The sequence below is a fragment of the Episyrphus balteatus genome, chromosome 4 (genome assembly GCF_945859705.1).
Source record: "Episyrphus balteatus chromosome 4, idEpiBalt1.1, whole genome shotgun sequence".
Taxonomy (NCBI): domain Eukaryota; kingdom Metazoa; phylum Arthropoda; class Insecta; order Diptera; family Syrphidae; genus Episyrphus; species Episyrphus balteatus.
The window spans coordinates 34,744,853-34,771,480 of NC_079137.1; the positions used below are offsets into that span (position 1 = coordinate 34,744,853).

The 26,628-nt window shown below is 29.9% G+C and overlaps 1 protein-coding gene across 3 annotated transcripts in view; it reads right to left on the reverse strand.

The window, feature by feature from the left end:
• The window catches only part of LOC129920315 (nephrin), a 162,343-nt gene that overhangs the window by 19,656 nt on the left and 116,059 nt on the right, over nucleotides 1-26,628 (reverse strand). For 2 of the 3 annotated variants that reach the window (XM_056001654.1, XM_056001652.1), the window contains exons 9-17: nucleotides 13,813-13,949; nucleotides 9,156-9,309; nucleotides 8,906-9,043; nucleotides 5,033-5,197; nucleotides 4,591-4,881; nucleotides 4,055-4,336; nucleotides 3,506-3,929; nucleotides 743-909; nucleotides 295-486 (exon numbers count right to left, since the gene is read on the reverse strand). In XM_056001654.1, coding sequence (XP_055857629.1) covers nucleotides 295-486; nucleotides 743-909; nucleotides 3,506-3,929; nucleotides 4,055-4,336; nucleotides 4,591-4,881; nucleotides 5,033-5,197; nucleotides 8,906-9,043; nucleotides 9,156-9,309; nucleotides 13,813-13,949 — 1,950 coding nt within the window. The remainder of the gene's footprint in view (nucleotides 1-294; nucleotides 487-742; nucleotides 910-3,505; nucleotides 3,930-4,054; nucleotides 4,337-4,590; nucleotides 4,882-5,032; nucleotides 5,198-8,905; nucleotides 9,044-9,155; nucleotides 9,310-13,812; nucleotides 13,950-26,628) is intronic. The other variant, XM_056001653.1, reaches the window with a different exon arrangement.

Sequence of the window (26,628 nt, forward strand, 5' to 3'; positions counted from 1 at the left end):
ACATAAACAAAAAAAAAAAAATATTAAATAAACAAAAGAAAAGAAAAATTTCATAAGAAAAGAAGAAAAATCAAAACTAATCGCAACTGTCAAACTCATGAAGATAATATTTCATGTCATGGGTATAAGAAGTACATTTATTGCTTTCCTCAAACTCTCTTTCTTTATGCATTATAAATCTATCCTACATAAATCCTTGAATCCTGACAAAATAAAAAAAAAAAAACATATACAAAAGAATAGAAAAAGCTTTCCAATGCACATTTCTCTGCCATCATATAGAAAATACTTTACCTCGTCGCTTCATCCGTTTTTGATTGCGCTTATGCAAGCAACATCCAATTATGAAAACATTGAGTAATACTACGATAATTCCAGATGCTACACCAACAAGAAGCAGCATCCCTGATGTGCCACCTATTGGCGTCGAACTGGTAGTCGGTGGACCACCAAGGGATGAGGCTGGCTGTGATGGAGGTGGTGCTTCTATACAAGTCCACATATTAATGCAGCAGTAAAATTAAATTACAATACACATACAAGATATATAATTGCACAACTTATTTTACCATACACATAATACACAATATAATTATAATAATAATAATATGGATTGAGCCTGATAATAAGGTTTTTGGATTTTGAGGATTGTAATCGGAGGCTTAACGTCTTTGACACAAGCGATTAGTTTATAGAAATTATGTTTTCATAGGGATATTGTGGTGGTGGGAACAAATATTACCTTTTGTATGGGCTCGTTGGAGATCGGGTAAATATTTGCTGCTGCCAAGTTCGTTGGTGGCCATAACTGAAAAAAGATACAATGTGTCCATTCGTAGGTTGGTTATGGTAATTTTGTGACTGTTTGGTGGTCCATCAATGTACTTGTATTGTTCGGATGTTGCTTCCCTAGAAAAGTAAACATGAATCGTTTTAAAATTAAATAAATTGATAATTAGAAGATTATTTTGGGAATTTGGTTAATAGAGAAAATAATAAAGTAACATTTATTGAAATTGATGAAAAATAACCCTTGAAGCTTTTATTGTAGAAATGGAAAGAGAAATTTTACTTCTATGATTTTTTTAAATCATAAAGGCATGTATTGTCTACGGAATACTCCTAGAGTGTTCAAAAAATCAAAATTCCAAAATTTCTAAAAAAACCCTTTGTTTAAAAAAATCCTATCCAAGTTAAATTTAAGTTTGAATCCTTAGAAATCCTTAAAAATTGATACACTGTGGCGTATACGTACTTTTTTTTTAACCGCATATCTAACAATGTATGTATAGGGAAGGAGAAGGCGGTTCAAGCTAGAAAATTTAGGTTCATAAAATCTGGTCACATGACATATTATTTAAAAGATTTTATATGTGTTTACCTTGTTTTTGTATGTTTGGTCTGAAGAATAGATACATTTTTGAGTTTCTTGTATTTTCATACATTTCTGTTTTGGCTACAATTGTTTGCTCATGTGAGAAAGTGTGAGGTTTGATTTTTCACAATTTTTTTTTTTTTTTTTTAAATATAGATGCCATTTTTAAAAAACTTTATTCAACACATAAAAACTAAATTTTTTCACCTCTACGTCCAGATTTTAGGGGTATAGTGAAATATATGCATAAAATTTCGTAATCAATGGGACAAGCCTAATAATTATTTTAATTTTTTCAAAGCCTAGAAGGCAAAGAAACATATAGTTTTCATTGTTCGATAATGAATCAATTGAGGCAGTTTTATGCATTAGTCAATTATTTATTAAAATTCACAGTCTGGATAAAAATAGTAATCAATGGGTAAAAAAAAAAATGTTCACCTATTTTTAACTTTGAAATTGATTATTTCAAAAACAATTGGTTTAAAAATTAGAATTAAATGTACAATTTTATCTTTTAGAAATGGTATCACTTATAACAGTAAGTGTTGCCGTTGTTTTTTAATATCTTTTTTATTTTAATTAATTTTTTATAAAATTGCCCCTCCCTGCTAAAGGGGGGAGGTAGACCCCCCTCCCATAGTAAAAAATGATTGATATGAAATGAAATGATGATATTGAACTCTTCTACAAAAACCCATTATCAAATCCTGGTGCCCAAGTTATATAGCATTTTTGTTCGGCGCCTAAACGTTCGAATTTCTGTAGCTGGGTAAAAATCGTATAAAATTTTTTGTTTCCAAGCCAATTTTGAACAAATTTTCATAAAAAATACATCGTTTCATTTGAAAATAAATGTTTTTAAAGAATTCATTTTTAAAACAGCATGTTGTTTTGAAAACATAGGTATACTTTAAATTGATGTAGAAGTTAAGTTTTGAACTTTGTCAGCATATACATTCTAGGTGGTTTAAACAAACCACATGTTTTATACATTGTCTTCTATTAAAAACTGTAAGGAAATTTAAAATGGGTAAAAATTTTGACGAAGCTAGATTTTTTTTTAATGGGTGAAGGTTCAAAAAACCGTTTTTTGCCGCGAACTCCAGATTTTGGGGGTGTTACGGAGTTTTTAAATAAAGTTTCGTAATCAGTGCATTTAATATTATAATATATTTTAATATATCAGCGACTCTAGGAAGCAAAAATCAACTGTTTAATTATTTGTTACTATAGTCTAGTCAGAAAAACTTTCCAAAGGTATATGGCCAGAAGGTTGACAGCAAAACTCAAACTTAACGTTGTCAAAAATGCACACAAAAAAAAAAATACAAAAATTTTTCAGTCTTTGTTTATTTTAGCCTTAAGAACTAATTGCTGACAAAAACAGTGTATGATGGCTTTGAAACTGATGAAAATCGTCAGAAGGAAATTTCGTCCATCAAATGGTGACCTCATTTAAATTTTGTTACAAGTTGTTTAGATATCGACTATGTTTGGAAAATTAAAATTTTGCTACATCGATCCATCATTTTTAATTAAAAATGGTCAAAAGTGCATTTCACCAAATTATGGGGTAACAGTCCACAAAATGCCTTAAAAGTACTAAAAAAATATAACAAGTACCAAATCTACTTTATAAACAGTGCCCCAGTTGTAGTTAATAACAATGTTCATAATTGCTGCAGTTAGTCGCAAGCTACCTGATCCCAAAATACACATTTTACTGGGATTATTTAAGGGTATAGTCATTTTTCGGAAAAGTGGGTGACTTAGCCAACAAGATCGTGTGATTTAAACCCACTTAAATTTGTGTTGTCTGTTTTCCCGAAGTCGAATAGTTATGCGTTTAAGCCCAAAATAACTCAGGCAAAAGATTTACGTCTCTAAAGCCTTAAAGAAAATGCACACTTCTAAAAAAGTCTGCGCCACACGTTGGCACAATTGGTATTCTATTTTATCTTTGATCACTATTCTATTAATTCTAAAAACCTTTTTTGTGAATATCAATATTAATCATTTCGTCTAGCGAACAGCCCAAAGAAAAATTTGTTACTTTCTATATTTATTTGTATTTCTCATTAAAATATCATTAATCACACAAAAAAATCAACACGAACAAATAATTACCTGAAACGAACACGATAAGTAGCCTTCAGTCCTCCATCAAAGCCAGGAGTCCATGCAACTGTCACCGAATCATGTGTCACATTAAGAATATTAAGACTCAATGGCGTTTCAGGTGGTGATGTTATTACCAATCGAACATTCTCCTGTGTCTCACCCAATTCATTTCTAGCAACACACTCATACTCCTGATAGTCCGCTGGAGCAACTTTCTCAATAATCAAAATCGATTCGTACGTTAAAGAATCAATTTTCTTCTCCTCGACTTGATATTTATAAGTTCGATTGATATTCAGTTCCTTGCCGGATTGCATCCATCTAAATGAGGGCTTGGGGGCAGCTTGTGCCCGACACGGTAATCGTCCTCGTTCACCAGTTCCACTAGCAGCGCGCAATAATGTAGGTGACTTATCGATCTCTGGAGCAACTACATATATACACATTGAGATAAAATTACATTTTATTGTTGATATGAATACAAAAAAAAAAGACTATCGGGAATTCTAGCTTGCCACCATCTCTCTGAAGATGTCTGGATGTAGGTATACTTACATTTAACTATTAGTAGAACATCCCTGTTTGTTGGATTCGCAACTCTATTGTCAGCAATGCAGCGAAAATTTCCAACGTCTTCGCGTTGGGCGCCTTTTATGTGCAAAAACGATGTACCATTAGCGAATGCGGTTGATGTCTTTACACTCATGTTATAACCCAATCTCTCCCATTTAACATGTTCTTCGTTTAATGGTTTTCCCTCAACTGTGCATGACAGCATTGCATCCTCGCCAGGATTCACTACGACATTTTCAGAAACCGATTTGATTGCGGTTCCATCTAGAATAGATGACACATATGAATATAGAGAGGGTATGTTTTTCATCATTATTACAATTTTTTTCTTCGTATTTCTTGGAAAAGGATAGTGTAAAATTGAGTTTTTTTTTTGTTCATTTTTTTCTCTAATTTGGATAGAAAATGAGAAATTTTGCAACTTTTCATTCATATCCTTACAAAAAAAAAGGCCAAGGTTCAGAAATGACATTCATATGTAAGGATAAGGAAACTTTTAGGTAAAGATATAAACTTACATTCAACAATGACAGTTATATTGATGACAGCAGTTCCTTGAGTATTGGATGCCTCACATTTATATATTCCAGCATCGTTACGATGCAGTTTTGTAATATTCAAAGTTGAGCCATTTGAAAATATTCGTTGATCCAAGGAGTCTCCGGCTTTGGACACAATAGGTAGACCATCCTTAGTCCAAGTGTATTTAATTGACATTGGATTTGCATTTGCCATCAATGGAACATAAACTGATTCGCCCTCAACGCCTACAACAGTTGACGAAGGTGGAGGAACAAATTTCGGAGCATCTGGGAAAGGAAAACCATATCATTAATGATGTTGAATGATATTTTCTATTATATGTAGTTTTGTGTGTATGTGTGTATTACAGGACACAAAAGGTCTAAAATATATTTTCACTATATGTTTGTGTGTGTGTTTGGATGCATTTATACTTACATAAGACATCAAGGCTTATGGCCTCATGTACGCTTCGTTGAAGGGCTTCATTTGAACTCTGGCAAGTGTAAACAACTCCGTTCATTTCTTGTGTAACATTGACTTTGAGTTTCAATGTAGAAACAGTGCCTCCCCATAATCCTGATTTTGAATGATTTTTGCTCCCTGGAATAAAAGATACATATATTTTATGTGTGTGTGTGATGCAATGAAAATTTCTTGTGATATAGAATAGATTCGATTCGAAAATTGCTTTGGTAGTAGATTATTTCCTGGAAATTGTCGAAAAATTTATAAATTTACGAGAATGTATGTCTACTCAAATGAAAGTTAAAACTGATGAAATACTGAAGACTTGCTAATTGCACAGTGTAGAGGATGTCTGTTAGAAGGCATTAATGCAAACGCTATTGTTTTTGATCTAGGACAAAATAATTTTGCGGTTCACTTTTTGTAGTATTTGACAAAAAAAATCATAAAGATTTTGACTTGATCGGACAGTGTCATTATTTGTTCGTTTTTTTTTTTTTTTAATAAGGTGTTACAAATTCTCAAGGGATACAGTCGCCAAGAAAATTATTTAACAACTTGGAAAAATTAAAACCAATACTGACCTAAAATATTTAAACCACTTTTGACAGATTTTTTTTGTTCAGGAACCTGTAAGCTCCTTTTATATTCTGATGAACAACTAACAGGATGGAATTCAGAAATTTTTCGAAAATTTTGCTTGTACACTATTAAGTATTTCAATGGAAGACTAGAAATGCATTGCTTTTGCACTTTTTCCCAGAAACGGCGAGATTTCGATTGCCGGTGTGGTATTCACTACGATTCTGAGAAAAAGTACAAGAAGAATGAATTTTCCTACTTCAACTGAAATTTTTAAAAATTTTTGAAGAGCTGGTTTTCGTTGCATTTTATTCTCATATAAAGGACAAATTAAATAAGGTAATAATGAAACTAGACGTTTTATAAAATATTCATCATCCAAGTCCTGTTGGTCTGTCTATTACATATGCTTTACAGGCATATTGGAAACGAATATCAAACGTACGACGCATTGCACCAATAAGGAGCGAAACTATTTGACGTGTCACAGGCGAAGTAGATAGGCATTAAACGAATAAAATACCTGAAAACCGTGCGACGCCGTCGCTGAAATGCTTTTTTGGCATACAAAGAGCGGAAATGTAGATCATCAAAAAATCTGGTTAACCCGTCAGTATAGGTATGTAATTTATGTGGATTTAGGAATTTTTTCAATCAAATAGAATAGCCTACTTAAAGTTTTTAGGTCAAATGTGGCAAATCCTCGTTCTTACATTTCTGAATATTTTATGAATTTGGTTGTTTGAATTAATGGTTTAATTTTCTTCCTATGTAATTAGAACAACTAAATCTAATTTTATGCAAAAGTTTTAAACAAACATTAAAAATATATATAAAAACAAAAATATCTGCCTGTAAATTTTGAAAAAAATCGTTCCAGTATTGGACGAGATATGTATGTTCAAATAACAAAAATCCACTATCCAAATTAAAAACACAGTTTCATTCAGACAACTTACACCATAACGTATACCAAATTTAATTAAAATCGTTAGAGCCGTTTTCCAGAAAACTACTATAACTTAAAAATTGTATGGGAGGTACAAGTATTGGCAAGATTCATTCTAGCAAAAAAAAAAAAATCAAAAATTTGAAATTACAAAAAAATTATCGTAACAAAATTTCATCCACCCACTCAGTAAAAGATAAAAATTATTGTGGGATTATTTTTTTTTGGAAAATTAAACTATAAAAGATACCTACAGTTTTTTTGGTCCAAGTAATTTAAAAAAACACTCTCTACAGTCTCTAAAACTGCATACCAAGCTCATTTGGAGAAAATGTATTAATATTGGATTTCTAAGTTTTTTTTTTTTTAATGGCCTAGTTTACAATCAGTTGGTATAAATTTTGGGTTTTGAAAATCTCAATTTATAACATTTTTAAGTTGATACTTTAACTTCAAGATTTTTTAGAAAAACTCTGCTATTGAGGAAAAATGTTGTAAGAAATGCTTTTTTGTGATAGATTTTTCAGTTAATGTGTAATAAAGTTGTTTTCCAATTTTTTAATTTTTTAAAAATTTTAATACTATAAGAAATCGTAAAAATTACAAAATGTATGGTGAAAAAAAATGTTTGAATATTGAAATGAACAACTGGTATGCCTTCACAAGTTGCGAAATTCATATTAATTTTTTTTTTAAATTGAGCATCTTTAAAATTTTTTTGTAAGAATTTCTCAAACTGAATTTCCATGGGACGGCAAAAAGGTTGTACAAAATATGCTATGTATTTCAAAAACTTGTTCATCACTTTATTTTTATTCGATCACTTTTGGCTGATAAATTGAACTTTGACTAAAATAGAAATCATTCTGCCTTAGATCATCGTTATTTCATTAACAACTAATAGCACACAGAATTAAAGATACATTTTGAAAAATTGTAAAAATTTTCTTCAAGAACGCATCGATATTTTTGGTAAAAAAATGTTTTTCTATTTTGAACAGGTACTTAAAAAAACCAAGAAAACTGTTTTTGATGGAGAAAAAAGCAATACAAATACTAGTGACTCATAATAAACTTCTTTTCTTACGAAGTCGATGAGACCATTTTTAAAATTCGTTAAAGATTTGAATGTTTTGCGTATTTGAATCTACATTAACAACTTTTTAACATATTGATTCGAATTTTTGTGAAATTGATTTTCTTTTTTAAGTGGCGCCCGACTAAAAACTTTACAATCTGTACAAAAAGAGTTCTGATTTCAAATTCAACCAAAACCAAAAAGAAGTATTACTAACTTTGAAAATCCAATTGCTATACAATTTTATGGTATATTATACATATTTATGCATAACAAACCAGGATATAAAGGATATGCACACATACTGCACATATTAATTCCCAACTGACTGCAATTTCTCATTTGCACACACATGAAGCAAACAAAAAAAAAAGAACAGCAGCAAAACTTTTTGAGAGCAAATATGCGTTTAGAGGAATAATTTTCAGAAAAAATAAACTTCTTGACAGCACAACTCATGGGAAATAACATGCGAATCATATCATATTGGATGCAGTAAAGGCCAAAAACCATTAGCGGATTTATTATACCACAAGGATAAATGAAATATTACGAAGGTTGTGATTTTTGAAGGCTCCACAAATATTCTGGATCAAACATTTTTAGATTTTTTTTTTGCAAGTTTTTGGGTTTAAGGATAAAGATTTTAAGATATCTTAATTTTAAAAAGTTGGTCAATATTAATGATAAATAAGGATAATAATATTTTTTCATATTGATACTTTTTCAGTAGAACAGTTTTTCATTTCCGTGAACAATAAATAAAATGAAAATATCGAAACGAAGTATTTTTTTGAACAAAACATGAAGTAAAAATGTATACAATTTTTACAAGAACCATGGCCGCCCTAGTTTTATTGGGCGCCATTTTTAGAACATTAAAAAAAAAATTCATAAATCCGCCTATGAAATATCCTCGAACTATCAAAAAGGTATGAAAGATTTGCATAAATACACATTTCTGCATTTCCTTCTTGTAAACTTGATTGAAATGTTCAAACAATTTCTTGCAAGGAAACAATTTCAAATATCCTTCATTTATGATGTTTGATTTTCTGTGCGCATAGAGACCTAAGATTTATTATGATTTTCGACATTGACGATGTGAGAAATATCTACCTAAAAAAAAAAATACAACACGAAAGTGAAGTTCTGAAAGAAGTAATATTCTGAAACAATTTTATAACAACAAACAAAAGAAATCTCAATACCAAATACATTATCTTATATATACCTTCTATTGGAATACCATCCTTCCACCAGGATAGTTTTGCAGGTGGATTACTTGAACTGGAATCACAGATAAGGGTTGCCTCATTGCCCGGCTTAAGTTCTTCAGGTTCAACACGAATTTTGACTGTTTCTGGTGCAACTATATGTACGATATAAACAAAATACAAAGTCATGTTAGAAAAGAATTTCAATATAGTTTTTTATTAAATTTAATTTGTTTTTTTTTTTTTAAACAATTTATTTTTACTTACAATGTACACTTAAAGTTGTAGATTCGAATAAGGGAATTTCAGTGGCACTATTGTGGGATTCGCATCGATAGTGTGCTTGGTTGTCAGTTACATTTGCCAATATTGTTATTTCAGCTGATACAGTCTTATCGCCTGCCCGGATAACAGAATTCACCTGTAATGATGATAGAATCGAATAAATACATACATTTTCATATACAAAAATAAAAAGAAGTCCTTTCACATTGTTATCTTATTTTAGGAAGAATATGAGAAGAAGAAGAAGATAAAAAAAAAGCAATCATCTTTTGATCTCGAAATCCCCCCCCAAAAAAACCCCTCCCCCCTTAAGCCCTCTAACGTATCATACATATTAAAACGTTGAACTCAAAACAAAACAACATGGTATACAAAAAAAATAAGCAGAAACAAGCTTCAAAAAATATAAATACAAAATAGAGAAACATAACCTTTAGCCTCATAAAAGGACCTTTTTTTTCAAAAGCATTGAAACGGAAGCTGGTAATCCCTTGTCCTACGGCAAGATTTGCCTTTGTTCTCCAATTATATTTGTGTAGTGTGGCACTTTTTTGTGTAAGCAAACTTACAGGGCATAAATACACACACACACACACACATACGAAATAACAACGTAAACAACAACAAAAAAACACATGTGCATTCCCAACGAATTGTAATATAAAAATGTATTCAAATAAAAACAGTAGTGTGCGAAGGTGGAAAAGGTTTGTTAAAAATTGATTCTTCATAAACAAAATTGTCAAGGCTTCGAATATTTGAAGGAAAACTTTAGAATGAATGGGTTAGTTTTATAATCAAAAGTTTAACATCAATTTTGGTAGCGGAAAAATAGTGCATTGCGTTGAAGAATAAATTCGTCACTTCTTGAAAGATTGTTTTGAACTTATCGGCCACGGTAAAAAAGAATTTATATATTCGTGAACTTTTCAGCGAACTTTTCGACTATGCATTTATTATAGAATACTTGGCCAGAAACTTTTGATAGCGATGGCTTTTTTCGAGAAGTATGGAATATTTATTTTTATTAGAATATTAACCATTGAAATGAAATGATGCGTTCGAAATATTTCAAAATTCAAAGGTCTTCCAGGTGAAAACCTGGTAGTTTTGTCATGCATGTCGTCAAACCCTCTAAGAATGGAGTGACGTTGCTCTTCCCATTTTTGACTTTTGAAAAACTTAAAAGAAAACATTCATCTTTGTTATTGATGTTAACACAAATTAAAGTCACCGTAACCCAACTTTTAAGTTTAAGCGATTGGAAAATCTTAATCGAAAAATTTCCAGACAGAATTTTAATTAATTGCGGATTCTAGCCAACGCTACCAGTCAATTTTAAGGTTTTATTTTATCAAACTTTATTACAACGTGTTGCCAAAATCTTTTAGAGGCTAGAAGCCGGATTTGAAAAATCTTGGAGCCAAAAATATGGCCGCTTTAAAAATGGTCAAAAAACGCATCACTAATTTTTTTTTTGTTAAGATTTTTGACTGTTTTCAGATAACTTTTGCTTAACAGACTTCAAATAAAACTTTTTGTTTTTAACCAACTTCCCAAAGAAGGAGGGAGGTTGATAACCTCGTATTCCTCTGTATTTTTTAACCGACTTCAAATAGGAGGAGTATATCAATTAGTCGGGTGAACCGATTTTGAAAATTCTTTTTATACTTGAAAGCTGCTGCCTGTAATCCCATTTCAATTTTGCCAGTAGAATGCATACAAAAACATAAATCTAAGTTTCGTTCCATAGAAGTTTACATCTCTGGCGGATTTCTATTGTAATAGCTTAGTTCAAAATTTTAAGATCCAAATTTTGATAAATTGGAAATCAAAATTTTAAGAAGCAAGTTAAATGTCCAAGGATATAAAGGCGGCTGTGGCAATGCCGTTTTATACAAGAATTTTAAAAGTTTCTGTTCTCAAACCAGGGATGAAAAATTGTCTTTCAGCATCGAAAGTGAAATAAAAAGTGTATCGAATTGTACTTTTTTATTCTTTCAACTTTAAAGCCGTGTGTAAATTGCTTTAAATAGTTAACACCGTGTAAAATTGTTGACACTATTGAAGTGAATAAAAAATTTTCAGCGGTATGGCTTTCTGTTTAATAATAATTTTCTCTGCCTCTTTTCTGCCAAGAAACTCCTTTTTACTAAAAAAAAAAAAAAAACAAAACCATCTGCAAAACAAATTTACATAACTCAAATTTAACCAGGTCCCAGAGCCCAATACATTTTTAACAGCTGAAATTTTTTTATTCACCTCAATATTGTCAACATTTTTACACGGTGTTAACTATTTAACGTAATTCACACACGGCCTAATTGAAGAATAACTTAAATAAAAATTAATTTTGAATGAACAAACAATTTTTAGATTAAAAAAAATATTTTTGTTTTTCAAAAATTCGGAAAAAAATATTTACATAACAAGATTTAATTTTTTGCTAAGCGTAGTATGCAGCTGAAGCAAAACGAAAGTTTCCATACAAAAATTTCATAACGAAATCTTGAAAGAAAAAATTTCGTTTTTTGGTACGTAGCTTTAGGGAAAATTTGGAGAGTTTTCACTCATTTGCCACTTACTTTTTATTGTCCTCTGCCTTTTTCTTGATTCCAAGAGCAGTTTTGACGTTTTTTTTTCACTTTTAATTCATTTATTTCTTGTGGTAAAAATTATTTTCTGTAGTTTTTTCTTGATTTTTAATGCATTTGGGTTTCTTTATTTTGACTTTGATAGACAACTCGATGATATTTTTTCGTTAGCATTTTCGTTGTCGACTTTGGAGACTTGAAATTTTTTCGTTTCGCTTAAGCTGCGTACTACGCTTTAGCGTCAATAGCTATAAAACTAAGGAAAAACAAATGAAAAAGCCTTAAATTTATCAATTTTTTGAAAGAAAATGTCCTCAAAAGTAAATTTAATTTCTTGGAATTAAGGCTTTAAATATACCTTTGAATGTTCTTTTTAAATCAAAAGTATGGTTGACAAATAATGCAGTTTCAATAAAATCTTAGATGAATCCAAAAGGAAAAATTGATGGATAATACATTTTACATTGATATAAGCGGAAGTGCAAAACTGTGTCGAATTTAGTAAAAGTGTATTTGAGTACTTTAGCAAAGCCAAGTGTATCAAAAAAAGTACAATCGTATCGACTTTTGCAACCCAGTCTCAAAGACTTAAGCTGTATAAGGTGTCTTCTTTACGGCCTCAGATTTTCGACCACAAATTTTGATGACTTAATGTAGGTTTCTTCTAGATCCTGGTTCGGGAGTTCACTGATTTATTGTTCCTTGGATTTTTTTCGGCTACCAATTTTATTAGAAGTGATGGTCATTCTTCTAGTGACTCCAGGTTGATTCAGGAATACAATCCCGGCAATTAAACGGAATAATTCAGCAAAACAGGCGAAAAAGACAAATCAACAGGAGAGCCTCTCAATTTAACGGATGTTCCCTGACAATCAACGCAAATTTATGTAATCGTGACTTATCGCGATTTTGCCGATTATTCATGTTCTACTTAACTCGCTGCGACTTGTATGAATGCAAAGTTTAATTTTCTATATTATTAAAGGGTCTACTGCTGAACAACTGGAGTACGAGATAAATTGCGGTTAGCGGCTATAATTGTACGTTAATCATTTAAGTAGGAAGATAGTAGGAAATGTAACACTTTAGTACAATTTGTTAATAAAATTAAATTATGAATTTTTCGTTATTCTCGTAGCACACTTTCTTGATCGGTTTTCCATTTCACAGAACAGAACATACTTTTTCATTTGCGATAAAGAACTTCATTTTGGCGTTATTTAATATTCTAAATTTTCCACAGTACTGTAACTGAAAACCTAGCAAGTATTTATATACGCCAATGCGGATTTGTAATTTGTTTTACGTAAAATTCACCAGGCAACAATTCGAAGAGAAATTCTAAGAGTTGGCTTTTGTTTGTCCTACACTTGGGCAAACATCATTTTCTCGAAAAACTGTCTTGCTGATATGTCGTCCTCGAAGCTTGTTAAAACTATGTTGAAACCAACAAACCATGTTCACTGTTCAGATGGATGTGTGTTACCGACTTTTATACTTCAAAAAAAAAAAAAAATAAAAAAGAGACTTGCAAACAGTTTAAAAGGACATTTAAGTGTCCTTATCCCTTTAGTTTGCTATGTGTGTATGTTTTGCATATTATTTTGTATGTTCCAATGTGGACGAACACCACTTTTATATCTACTACAAAAAAAAAGAACAGCACATGTTATCCCTGCCTACTACATTCAAGTTGAAAATGTCTCAAAAAACACCAACAAAAAAAAAAAAAAAAAAATTAATTACTTTTGAAAATAGAAAATAGTTTTTCGAAGAATGTTTTTCTCTGCCATTTAACATTCATAAAGTGGAAATAAAATAAAAATAAAAAGTGTAATTAATTTGCTAGTTTTTGTATATAATTACTACAAACAGAAACCAGTAAACCCTACATATAGACCAGACACCTTTAACAAGTTGAAAATTTTCCTTTTTCCCATTTCTTTTTTTTTTTTTTTCAAAGTTATAAACTCTTACATGTGTAAGTGTATAACAGTTTTTTATAGAAAAAAATACAAAAAATGAAAATAAAAATAATAACTTACCCTTTTATCGTTTTTGTACCACGTTAAAGTAGCCAAAGGATTTCCGCCTGATGAAACGCAAAGTAATTTTTGAACAGAACCAGCTGGAATAATTTGTCCTTCGACATAGCCCGAAATTAAAGGTGCTGAAGGGGGATCTGTATAAATATTAAAAAGAGAAATGAAACAACAAAAAAAATGAGCAAAGCATAGATTTATTATTCAAACAAGAAAATGAACAAAAATTTTATATGAATAAAAATGTATAAGAGTGTAAATGTAAAACGTATAGAAAATATATTTTAATATTCTGTGTAAAAAATTCTTACAAAAAAGACTTGTTGGAATGAAATGTATACCTCTTTTGAGGGTGTTTATAGGTGTTTGAAAATGCAGAAAATAATTTACAACGCACAGTAGTAAACTTGCGTCTTTGTTACATGAGGATTTTAATTGAAACCTCAGAGGATTCTTTTGAAAAAGTATATATGAGAGATATAATTTTCTAGGGTTGTTGCGTTGCAGTTTGATGGTGGAAATGTAGATTCTTCGAAATCTTGTTTTTATGTAGGAATATCTACAGTTGACAAAGCATCAAACAGATTTTTCAATTATTAATTTTATTTTGTGGGTTTTTTTTTTTGTTGAAAATACATGGTTGTTCATTAAATTAGTTCAAATTTCAACATTATATTCACAAAGATTTATATACCTGTACAATACCTATATGTTTTCAAAAAAATGCTATACAAAATATAGATGTGGTAAAATTTTCTAATTAACTGTCTTGTGTATCCAGGCTTAATACTGAAAACTAACATATTTTTTGATTTAAATTTTCTTAAAATTAAATATTTTTAAATTATATTTTTATTAAATCAGGAAAAATGTAACGGCCTTTTAATTAAATTTTTTAATTCCCTACTTTATATTTTAGAATATTTTAACTTTTATTTTTGTTTAATTTTATTTGTTTTAATATAGATAATTGTCTGTTATACAAAAAGTTGCCGTTGTAAAATTTTCAAACTCAGAATACAACTGTCTTGGTTCATTCAATTTTTACGTTAAAATAAAATAAAATAAAAACAAAATAAAATAAAATAAAATAAAATAAAATAAAATAAAATAAAATAAAAATAAAATAAAATAAAATAAAATAAAATAAAATAAAATAAAATAAAATAAAATAAAATAAAAATAAAATAAAATAAAATAAAAACAAAAAAAGTTTCATTTTGTTTATGGAGAATAATGATACTGAGATTTTGGAAAAAAATTAATATAAAAATTTTGCCTATATGTCGCTCGCTGTTTTAATAATTTTGAGTTTGGCAAAAAAAAGGGAATTGTTTTTTAAAGACTGCAAACTTAAACTGACAAGACACTAGCCTAACTGCCAGTATAGACGAAACAAACGAAAATTAAATGTGATAATTGTTTTTGTATTTTGATTTGTTTTAGTCATACCAGAAAATACAGTAGAGCGTAGAGGAAAACCACGCATAAGGTGGCGAACGCAAGGTGAAGGGGACCTAAATCTTGACGTGCTTCCTGCTCAACGGGAAAAAGCTAGTTATTTAAAAAGTTGGCTGGAGACGCTTATTGACCATAAGTAATGAAGCATATAAATTTGCTTTATAATACCTATATAGGTATATTAGGGTGATCCTTATTTGGAACATGCAGTTAGATATAGAGCCCTCTTAGGTTAGGTTAGGTAGAAATGGCTGTCAGGAAAACAACTGACACACTTAGACCACTTATTAGTACGTTGTGATACCATGATTTTGCAAGGAAATTCCTCAGTAATTAAACCAGTTGGAGCCTTTAATGAAGCGGTGAAGGTTGAAGATGTCAGTATTAATTGGTTCACTAGTATCTTCTAAGAAGTACTCTTCCAAGTATAATTTACGTCCACTGGAAAGGGCAGGACATGAGCAGAGAAGATGTTGGATTGTTTCTTCTTCTTCCTTATTAAAGCAACTTCTACAGAAGTCGTTTGAGACTACCTGTTAGGACACTCATTAGAGAGCTGATATGAAATCTTCTTAGAGACAATAAATTTTTCGAAGGACCACATTGAGGTAGATATATGTATGTATTGACATTGAATATTTTTTGGACCAAAATTAACGGTACTTGCTAATGACAAATATTGAAAAGGTTGCTACTCTCAATAACGCTTTAACGATCTGGATTACAAAAATACTTGTCTGCGTCCAACATTTGAATTTTGATTTCGAGTGTTTGTGACTTTTGACTAAATAAATTTTTTTTTCAACGACTACTTTAACAAAAAACGTTTTTATATAAATAGAGGAGCAAATTATCTACGAGTTTTTCAAAAAACTTTACAACGGGACTCACCTTTTAAAACTAATAGAATAGATAATAAAAAACAGTTTTTCGACATTTGACCCATTTTAAAATGGTGAAAAACATGTGTCATTACGTTTTTTTTTAGGGAATTAAAAAACCCACAAGTGTTGCACATACTTTTTTTTAAAGCTTCGCCCATTTCAAAGTTATATTATGTGAAAAACCTTCATTTTCGACATTTAACCTTATATAACTTTTGGGGACTTTTGACATTTACCTTAAATCGACATCTCAATACCCTGAATCAATTTTCAACTCTATGCGAATTATTTCTGGGTTCAATGTCTATTATGACCGAAACCGTGGATTTTAAGTACTTTTTTTTTATTAAGACAAGTTGTTAGAAAATTACTATGATAAACTGCAACATCAATATCGACCCCAACTTTCTCTTGCACTCAAAAAAAATTTTTTTTTTTAAGAAAGCCTTTTAATATTAATAAGGTTGCAAAAAGAGTTTGGTAATAAGAAATTTCAAGTAGATTTTTTTTTGAGAAAATTCTTATTAAAATGAAATGAAAATCCATTTAAATTGAACAGAGTTTGAACGGATTCTGTTTATTTTAAGTGCCTTATTTTCATTCCCTGCAAGTAGTGTAATTTTTCTTTCCTTCATAAATTAAATTATGTTATTTGTTGAAGTTAGAGATTTTGTACTTTGTTATAAAATACTTTGTTTATTTAATGTTATCATGTTGTATTGTTTTTATACGTTTGTTTAATGAAAATAAATTAATCATTACTGTTCAGAATCTTAATATATCAGGTTATGTAATGAATTATCAATCCAAATAAGTAATGTTAATGAAAATTCATCAGAAGATACTAGTAATGAAATACCAATCCAAATAAGTGACGATTCGGCTAGTGAAAATAGCTTTTCTGATGCACAAAATGATTTCATCGATGAAGATTTTCCAGAAAGAATCATATCTGAAGAAATATCCGAAGAAGCAATAAGACGATCTACGAGAATAACAAATCCACCAAAAAGATACGGTTATCTATCCTACATGGCTAGCGACAGTGAAGAAGACCCAAAAACAGTCACTGAAGCAATGAAAAGTGAACATATGTCTGAGTGGAAAAAAGCAATGAACGATGAATATGCAGCTCTTATGAAAAACGATACCTGGGAATTAGTTCCATTACCAAAAGGAAAAAAAGCCATAAATTCCAAGTGGACATTCAAGACAAAAAAAGATGCAAGTGGTAATGTTGAAAAATATAAAGCTAGATTGGTCGTAAAGGGTTATTCGCAACGTCAAGGGATCGATTATCAAGAAACATTCTCTCCAGTCGTAAGGTACACGTCCATAAGGGTACTTTTAAGCTTGGCTGTACGCTATGATTTGGATATCGATCAAATGGACGTTGTGACTGCCTTCCTACAAAGCGAACTTAACGAAGAAGTTTACATGAATCTTCCAGAAGGTTTTGATAATGTTCAAAATAAAGTATGTAAACTCAAGAAATCACTGTACGGTCTCAAACAAGCAAGCAGGGTTTGGAACAAGAAATTGGACGAAACATTGAAACAAATTGGGCTTCTACAATCTAAAACCGATCCATGCATCTATTACAAGACGAAAAGTAAAGACAAGACTTTTGTCGCTATTTACGTTGACGACATACTGATTTTTACCAACAACAAAGATGAAAAAAGAATAATCAAAGAAAATTTGGCTAAATCATTCGAGATGAAAGATTTTGGAGAAGCTAAATTTGTGCTTGGCATGCAAATAACACGCAATCGAGAAGAGGGAAAGTTGTGGATAGACCAACGGTACTTAAAAAACATCCTCAAGCGTTTTAATATGGAGGATTGTAATCCGGTGTCCACACCCCTAGATATCAATCAGAAACTCATCAAAGAAACATGTCAACCAAGTAAAGAAGAAACTGATTATATGAAAACCGTTCCATACCAAGAAGCAATCGGCAGCATTTTATATGCAGCACAAGTAAGTCGCCCAGATTTATCTTTTGCAGTGGGGGCTTTATAAAGATTTAATAGCAATCCTTCAAAATCACACTGGGGAGCGGTTAAACGACTTTTTCGTTATATAAAAGGAACACTAGACTATAAACTGGAATACTCTCGTGACAATGAAGGATGTCTAGAAGGTTTTTCGGATGCTGACTGGGCTAGTGACTCCGATGACAGAAAATCCACTACTGGTTACCTCTTTAAATACCAAGGGGGACCTATTTCATGGAATGCAAAGAAACAACCTACTGTCGCTCTCTCCACCACAGAGGCTGAGTATATGGCTTTAGCCTCAACATCTCAAGAAGCGCTTTGGCTTCAATCTTTATTGCGAGAACTCATAAATTGGAATCAAGAACTAATATTACAATGTGATAACAAGAGTGCAATAAACCTCTCTAAAAATAACATATATCATGCACGTTCAAAACACATTGATATAAGGCATCATTTCGTTCGAGATCTTGTTGAAGAAAAGAAATTAAAAGTAACATATTTGAAAACTGAAGCGATGCCTGCAGACGTGATGACTAAAGGACTTCCTGCAACAAAACACGCAACAACTGTTGTAGATTTATTGGTTTTTTAAAAGTATAAAAATCTAGTGGGGGTGTTGAAGTTAGAGATTTTGTACTTTGTTATAAAATACTTTGTTTATTTAATGTTATCATGTTGTATTGTTTTTATACGTTTGTTTAATGAAAATAAATTAATCATTACTGTTCAGAATCTTAATATATCATTATTTACTTACAAGAATATTTGTCATGACTCAATTAATAAGAATTAAGTTAATTTTATATTGAATGGTATTAAATAGTTAAGTCAACAGACACTTTTCTAAGAACTTCCATTTTTTATTGATTTTCTATTATTACTTTTCTGAAATAATAATATCCAGATTTGCAAAAAAAGTTGAATCCTAAATATCTTATATTACAAAATACAGCCTCATAGAATTTCTTAATAAATTTAAAAAATTGAAGAAATATTTTTGTGAAATATATGATTTTGCTGAATTTCATCAAACTTAATAAATCTATATGGATTTAGGTGGGATGAATTTCTAGAAATTATGACCCTAGTTGAATAACTTTAAGTTCTATTACGGATAAAAAGTTTCGGGAAGTATTAAGAATTTTCAATAACGGTTGGCATTGGGAACTGATATACCTACGCAAATCCAATTTTTCGGAACAATATTGAAGGCCAAATTGTTGATTTAAGATTAATAATAATTTTTCAGGTGAATTTTTATTATTTATTATTATTATCCTCCAGACACCTACACATCACGTCAAAATTTCAGAAATTGGAATTAATAAAAATTCTGACTTCAAGGGAAGAATAACCAAAATTTTTAGAAACAATACAAAATTCTTCTTTAAAATTCATAAAATCTTAGAATATTGATATGTTTTACTTTATCTATTTTAGAATTCTGTTTTATATGAAGTTTAACAAAACCATCATATTTGTATGTGTAATTGAATGTCCTTAGCAATACTTTCAAAATATCTTAAAAATTGTTTCCTTTATACCTTCTATAAACCTGATACAACTAATTACAAATATATTTGAGATAACAAAACTGCATGTGTAAAGATAAAGATTTTATACCTTCATAACGCATGCATATATTCAATAAAACAAATAGCATACATGCTTAACCTGCCTCAAAGATTATCCGTACACATTTTCAAAAACATCCTTTTACTGTTCTCCATGTAACTTTTATTTTAATTAAAATTTAACTTCAACAAAAACAATTTGTTTTTCAGTTCCATGGAAACAACAAGATTCCATATCTGTTTTCTAATTCTCTAATATTAAGAAAATATAAATTGGAATTTCCAAAGTTCATTGTAAAATAAAATAAATATACACGCTCAGGGAAAATCCTCAAAAAAAAACCATCCTTTTTATATAAAAACAACTAGCTATTGATTACTTTCAATTCCTTTTAAATACTTACAACAACAACACAAAAAAAAGTGAACTCTGATGTGTACCTTATTTCTTACCTAGGAGATAGCCTTTGAAACAAAAGATCTCCAAAGGTATATAAAACACACAAAAACTTGAATCGAAACTCATAGAACTCATATACCATTCGATACAGAAAAATAGAAGAACAGTAAAAATAGAAAAAAAAAAAAAATAGAAAAACAGGAAAGGAAACAACATTGGACAAAATGGCAGACGGAAGGAACGGAACTGTTTATTGATCACCTCTTTCGGTTTAATTGCCATTTTAGTAGAAAAGGAGACTGTTTTAGCAAAAATTGCCTCACTATTGCACCCACATAAATGAAAACGAAGAACTTATGACACAAGTTCAGGAAATCAAAGAGGACAAATTGAGTTTTTTGTCTGGGTTCTACCCAGCAAAAAAGCCTCTAGGATGTCAATTTGATATTTGTTTTATATATCTCTCTATGATATAGTGAGAGAGATAGTGAGAGAGAGAGAGAGTAAAAGAGAGAGATAGATATTGAATGTGGCAAAGAAATAATTTTGCAAGTGCTACAGGTCAAAAGGAAATTCAATTACGTATAGTCATGAAATATGAGTTCCAATATTTGCTTGCACCTTTATTTTTGCGAGATTGATGGAAATTCATTTTGATAGAAATGAAGAAAAAACAATTTTTTGGAGACTCTGAGAGTTAGAGTTGTAAATAAAATCGAGGTATTAATCTTGGATATCTTTTTAGCCGCAAGACAATTTTTTGTGTCTCAGTTTCTAAAATTTAGAAATCCAATCAATATTGTTTGTGTTGAAATAAAACCACTTAGAAAATTGACTATCCTTTATTTATGTTTGACTTATTCAATAGAAACTCCTTCAATTAGGTATTAGAAATTTTTCAATTTCTACAAAACGATGACTTAGCGACATTTTTATAAGTGATACTTTTTCCATAAATCACTTCCTAAAATGTGATGTGACTCTACTGACTATAACTCTTCTGTGTTAAAAGGTAGAAAGTAGAGGTAGGTATATGTAGTCGAATCAATAGAAGTTCTTTTTTTTTTTTGTTGCAAAGGGTAAAGTCTAAAGTTATCTATCTACACACCAGCAGCACCTTTTTTTGTTAAGTCAAAAATGCTTCGAATTAATCAACGTACCAGTGTAGAAGAAGAAGACTACCTACCGGTGCGATAAATAGAATAGAGTTCTTCTTTTGTACATGTGGCTTATGGCATCTTTATACACTTTGAATCATAAGATAAAAGTTAGTTGTAAATTTTTTGAAGTTATGTATACTTCTTATGCGGCGTTGGAGCAAAAATTTACTTTTTGACAAGAAATGTCAAAGGGATTATGCAAGTTGCATGTGGCATGTGGCAGGTACCATTTTACATGCATTCAGCATGCAACATATGTAGAAGTGCATATGCCAAGTCTCATGTGCCAAGTTGCATGTGGTAAGTTTCATGTGCCAAGTTGCATGTGGTAAGTTGCATGTGGCAAGTTGAATGTGGCAAGTTGCATGTGGCAAGTTGAATGTGGCAAGATGCATGTAGGAAGTTGCATGTGGCAAGTTACATGTGGCAAGTTGAATGTGGCAAGTTGCATGTGGCAAGTTAAATGTGGCAAGTTGCATGTGGCAAGTTACATGTGGCAAGTTGCATGTTGCAAATGCATGAAGCATGTGAATTAGAAGTATAACTTCAATCGCGTGTACATAGTACACACATGCTTTTTTTTACAATTTTTGGTATTTCCAGAAAAAAAAAATATTTCGCTTTAGATACTAGGTTCCGGCTCCTATTCAACAACAGGCTCAGCCCAAAGCCGAGTTTGTCCACTCAATTAGGACCCTATGACCAGCATCGATCGTCTACATGACAGACTGTTGCCTTAGGTTCAGACACTCATTCAGCATTGTAGGATCAGAAGCGAGTTAGTCCAATGCAAAGTGGGCCAAATTTAAATTTTTCGTTGCAAATTCATAACTTTTGAACGGGTTGAGTAATTTTTTTTTATTCGGTAAATAAACATAAAACTTTCAATTATGAATTTGATGAGTTTTAATAAATTTTGTTCACAGGGTGTAGGTATCATCTCTTGAAATTATTTTTTTTTTTTTTATTTTTTGCTAGTTTTTTGCTTGAGTCAAGAACGCTTTCCGAAATTCTTTAAATTTTTTGAAAAAGAAAATGGATCATAAGTTGTGTTTTATTTTCCTCGTGATCCAGGTCAGATTGTTGTATTTATTTTCGAAACAATAACAATAACAAAACAAAACCCTTCTTTTATTGTAAAGCTGACAAAAACAATGATCTGATCTGGATCATGAGGAAAATAAAATCAGCCATAACTGTAATAAAAATAGTCTTTATTAAAAGCTCCAATAAAAAAATTTAATTTTTGAGCTAGGTTTTTAGATTTTTCACAGAAACTCTTAAAATTTTCATAAAAAAAGTTTTTCTTTGATAAAAATAAGGAAACTTTGACCACCTGTATCAGTTGAGTCGTTCGATTTTAATTTTGTTTTTGTTAAGGGAAATTCGACTCTTTAAGTCGAACAGTATTGAGTAGCCAACGAACTGACAGAAAAAAGTTAACGTTTTTCAGCGGAGTTTGCTTCGTTGAAAATATGAACGTATACTACTGTTTTTTTTTACAAACTACGTTTTTGGCATCGTGGCTTAAATATTACTTATTTAAAAACTTAGTTATTTGAATAAAGGTTTTGGTAGCATTTCTAGCTTGTTAAAACTTTTCTTTCGATTTTGATTTTCTTCGGTGCTATTGGATTTATAAAATGTGCGCTTACTAGTCTCCCTCTTATTGCTTGATTGGTTGATTTTAAATTTTCATTCGTTTCTTTTCTTGTGAAACTATTCGGGAGAAAATGAGTCTCATTCTAGAATGAATTAAATTTCTGATCAAATTTCCGCTAGAATTGCGTCCCTACCGAGAAAAGCTTTTTCTGATTTAGTGCGACATTAAAATTTAGATATAGGATACAAGCTTGAGTTCGCAAAAAAGGCAGTTAGATTAAAAATTCTAATAGCGGCAAGAGTTTCGAAAGTGTTTGACGTACAAATTTTGTTCGGGTTACATTCACGAAGCGGTTGCGGTATAAGGCTTTCTTCTTGTTTTCGTCACTTATATAATTTATCGAGTTTAAAGGAATAAGAAGTTCCTTGATCATTAAGTAATCATTATCATTATCTATCATTAAAAGCCTCCTAACTCAAACCATAACAAGATAGCAATGGGGAAAGCAATGCAAACTGTAGTTTTTTCACGCATCGTATTTTACCGGGTCATTGAACCAATTTTCTTACCCAATTCCTACTTTTTTTAACATTCTTCATTCAATACTATTAAATTGAATAAATAATACCTACTTGAAAATTTTTAGCATATTTTTATACTTCCGAATTCTTATTAAAAATTTTTTATCTGAGTACCAGTTTGACGAAAACATAAATGAAATTTTGATTGAACGATTAAGTATGTTCTATAAAAATTGTAACAGTCCAATTATTTGATTTCAAAACACAAATAGGCGATTTCTTCAAAAGAAGGAAAATGTTACTCCTTTATTTTATACTTAAACTTGAACATGTATGTATGCTTTACAATTGAAAATAAAAAATAAATTCGATTAAAATTTATTTTTCATTTTTGTGTACCTACTAACAATGTCCCTAAAACGACCTCAATCAACCGATTTAGAGTGTTGGAATACACCTTGCAGAATGTCGGCAATTTCAACGTGTAACACTGTCCTATATCAACCCTTATATAAATTTTTTTTTTCTTATATTTTTTATTCAATCTAATTTCTGCACTGTCATTTTTTTTCCTTTTTATCAAAAATAAGAAAAAGAAGAAGAAAAAAATAGGTACCTACATGAGAGTTTTTTTTTTTATGTAGACAAATTTTTTTTTTTTTACTCCTAATATGGGACAAGTTCCTGCAGTGTTTTCATAAAGAAAATTGAATTTTTATTTTTATCCAGATGAGAGAAGGAAAAGAGTGTAATTTCTTAAACATACATTCATATAGCTTTTTCTTTATGCGCTACATCATAGAAAATTGGAGGTGGTAAAATGGGTTGAGTACTTCAGTTGTTGCGTTTTTTCTTTGCTTTTTTTTTCACTTTTCATTTTTTTTTCGTTCTCTATACTTGTTTGCAAGAAAATTGTTGGAAAAAAAAAACAATTTTTTTATTATCTTATGAAGCTTCAATTTAATATACAAAAATATTTGTGCATAAAATTCGTTTTTAAATAGGTTGTGAAAATAAATGAAAATGCCTGACATTTTTTATGGCGAGTTCTGAGCTCTCTGGGTTGATTTTTAAGATTGAAGTTCTCTTCTCTTTTCTTTTGTATAAAAAATACAAAAAAAAAATATGCTAGATACTTGCAAGAATATTATTTTGAGTTCCAACAGAAAGATTCATATCAATTTTAAAGGTTTTTTTTTTTTTTTTTATTTGAATTAATACTTTGAGGAGCAAAAATGAAATATTTAATTTCATTAAGACGGTTTCAAGTTTTTAAATGTTTAAGAATTCCAAGCGATTTAATTTGCGTTTGTGTTTCCTAGTAACTGGTGTTTAAAATGTCACTTGTACTGCTATTAAAATTTCCGAGCATATTTTTGAATAGAAAATACATAGTTGAAAATATAGTAGGTACGTATTTTTTTGAAAAAAAAAGAAAAAATTAAATCAAAATAAATATTAAGTAAGTAAAAGCATAAAAATATTTTAGTTCATAGGGTGTTCTTTTGGGAAATAAGAAAAATCATTGATAAGTAAAACAAACAAGAAATCAATTGTATAAATGGTATCCTTATTAACTTTATAGAAGATGTTGTCTTTTCCATGGGAATTATATTCGTAAATAAAATAAGTCTTAAAATTGTTTCATTTGAAAGGGTGTTTTTTTTTTAAGATAAAGAAAAATGTCCCTTTTTTTGACTAATAATAGTGGCACCCTATTGCAATTATGTTACATTTGAGATTGGGACCAAGGATCTAAATCTAAAGTGTTTATAAAAATATCAAGGTTAAAAAAGTGTTTTTTTTTATTGCAAACAAAATTGATTATTTACCCTAATGAAATTAATGTTACTTTTAGGATAAAAGCCAAGAATAAAAAAACTTCATTATAAAATTTTTGGTGAAAATTTATTTTCCAAAGAGAGTCTCAAAAAACCAAAGATTCTTGTAGTTCGTACCTATAAGAACATTAGTACAAACGTTTAATTTGCCATCGGAATAAAATAAACTTTTGGGAGAAAAGGAGTTTTTAGGGTGAAGGAAACATAAGTAATTATTGCCAAAATTAAGTTTAAAAAATAGAATAGAATTGAAGTAGGAATAATGTTACATTAGGATAGAATTCAGGTATTTATTTTGAATGAAAGGGTTATTTTTGGAGCAAGAAAAATATAGGGATTTTATACGAACATTTCATAAGGAGGAATTTTTTTTTTGCTAAAAAAAAACACCTTTTTTGGTTCTCTTTATAAATAGAACGTCTTTACAATGTTCAAACGAATCATTGGCTTATAACTGCCTTCTCGGAGAAAAATATTCTTCTATCCAAAATGTTGTATACCTACACTCTTTTGATTTTTCATTTTTATTCCAACATAAAACTTGACGCCAAGTTTCATTAAGGTAACAATTTTATTTGTATTCATTATTTCATGTACTATTTTACCTGTGCTACAATTAACAATACAATTTATAATACAAATAATATTTCAAAATCAGTAATTAATGGTACTTTTCTTATAATAAAATTTAGCTTTATGTCTTATATGCAGCATATATTTTTTTTATTAAAAAAAAAATTACGTATACACCAGAGTGCCCATGTTCGATAATACTTTTTCGTTTGACTCTAGATTTAACAATTATGTTTCGATTTTAATGATCAATGCAAAATATAAAAGCACAGGTAAAATGTGAAAAATTCAGGTGTGGTACGACTTTTTAATCACGCAATTGTGTTAGTAAAGAATAACGATAAAGAAGTCAGATTTAGAGACAGATATTTGCTTTTGAGATTATACACCGCATAAAGTAGTAAGATTTTAGTAGCAAAATTGTTAAATGTATTGGTTTTATAGTTTTACATTAAAAGCTTTTCAAAGGAATTGGATTCACTCATATTAAACAATTCACATTTCAAACAAGGCTTTAGAAGTTTGTATTAAACTTAATTATTTTTCACTTTGTCTAATAATAAAAATTAAGAGCAATTAATTATTTTGTGAAGCTTTTTTGATTGTTTATTCCATTTTTTAATGATAAACTAAATAAATTTAAAAATATATATGTACATCTGCACACTTTTAAATAATACAATAAATAAAAAATAATTAAAATAAAATTTATTTTTGTTGCCATTATTTTTGTTCAAAAAAATATACCTGACACAAATATATTCAATATACACAAAAGAGAATTGAAATCAATTTG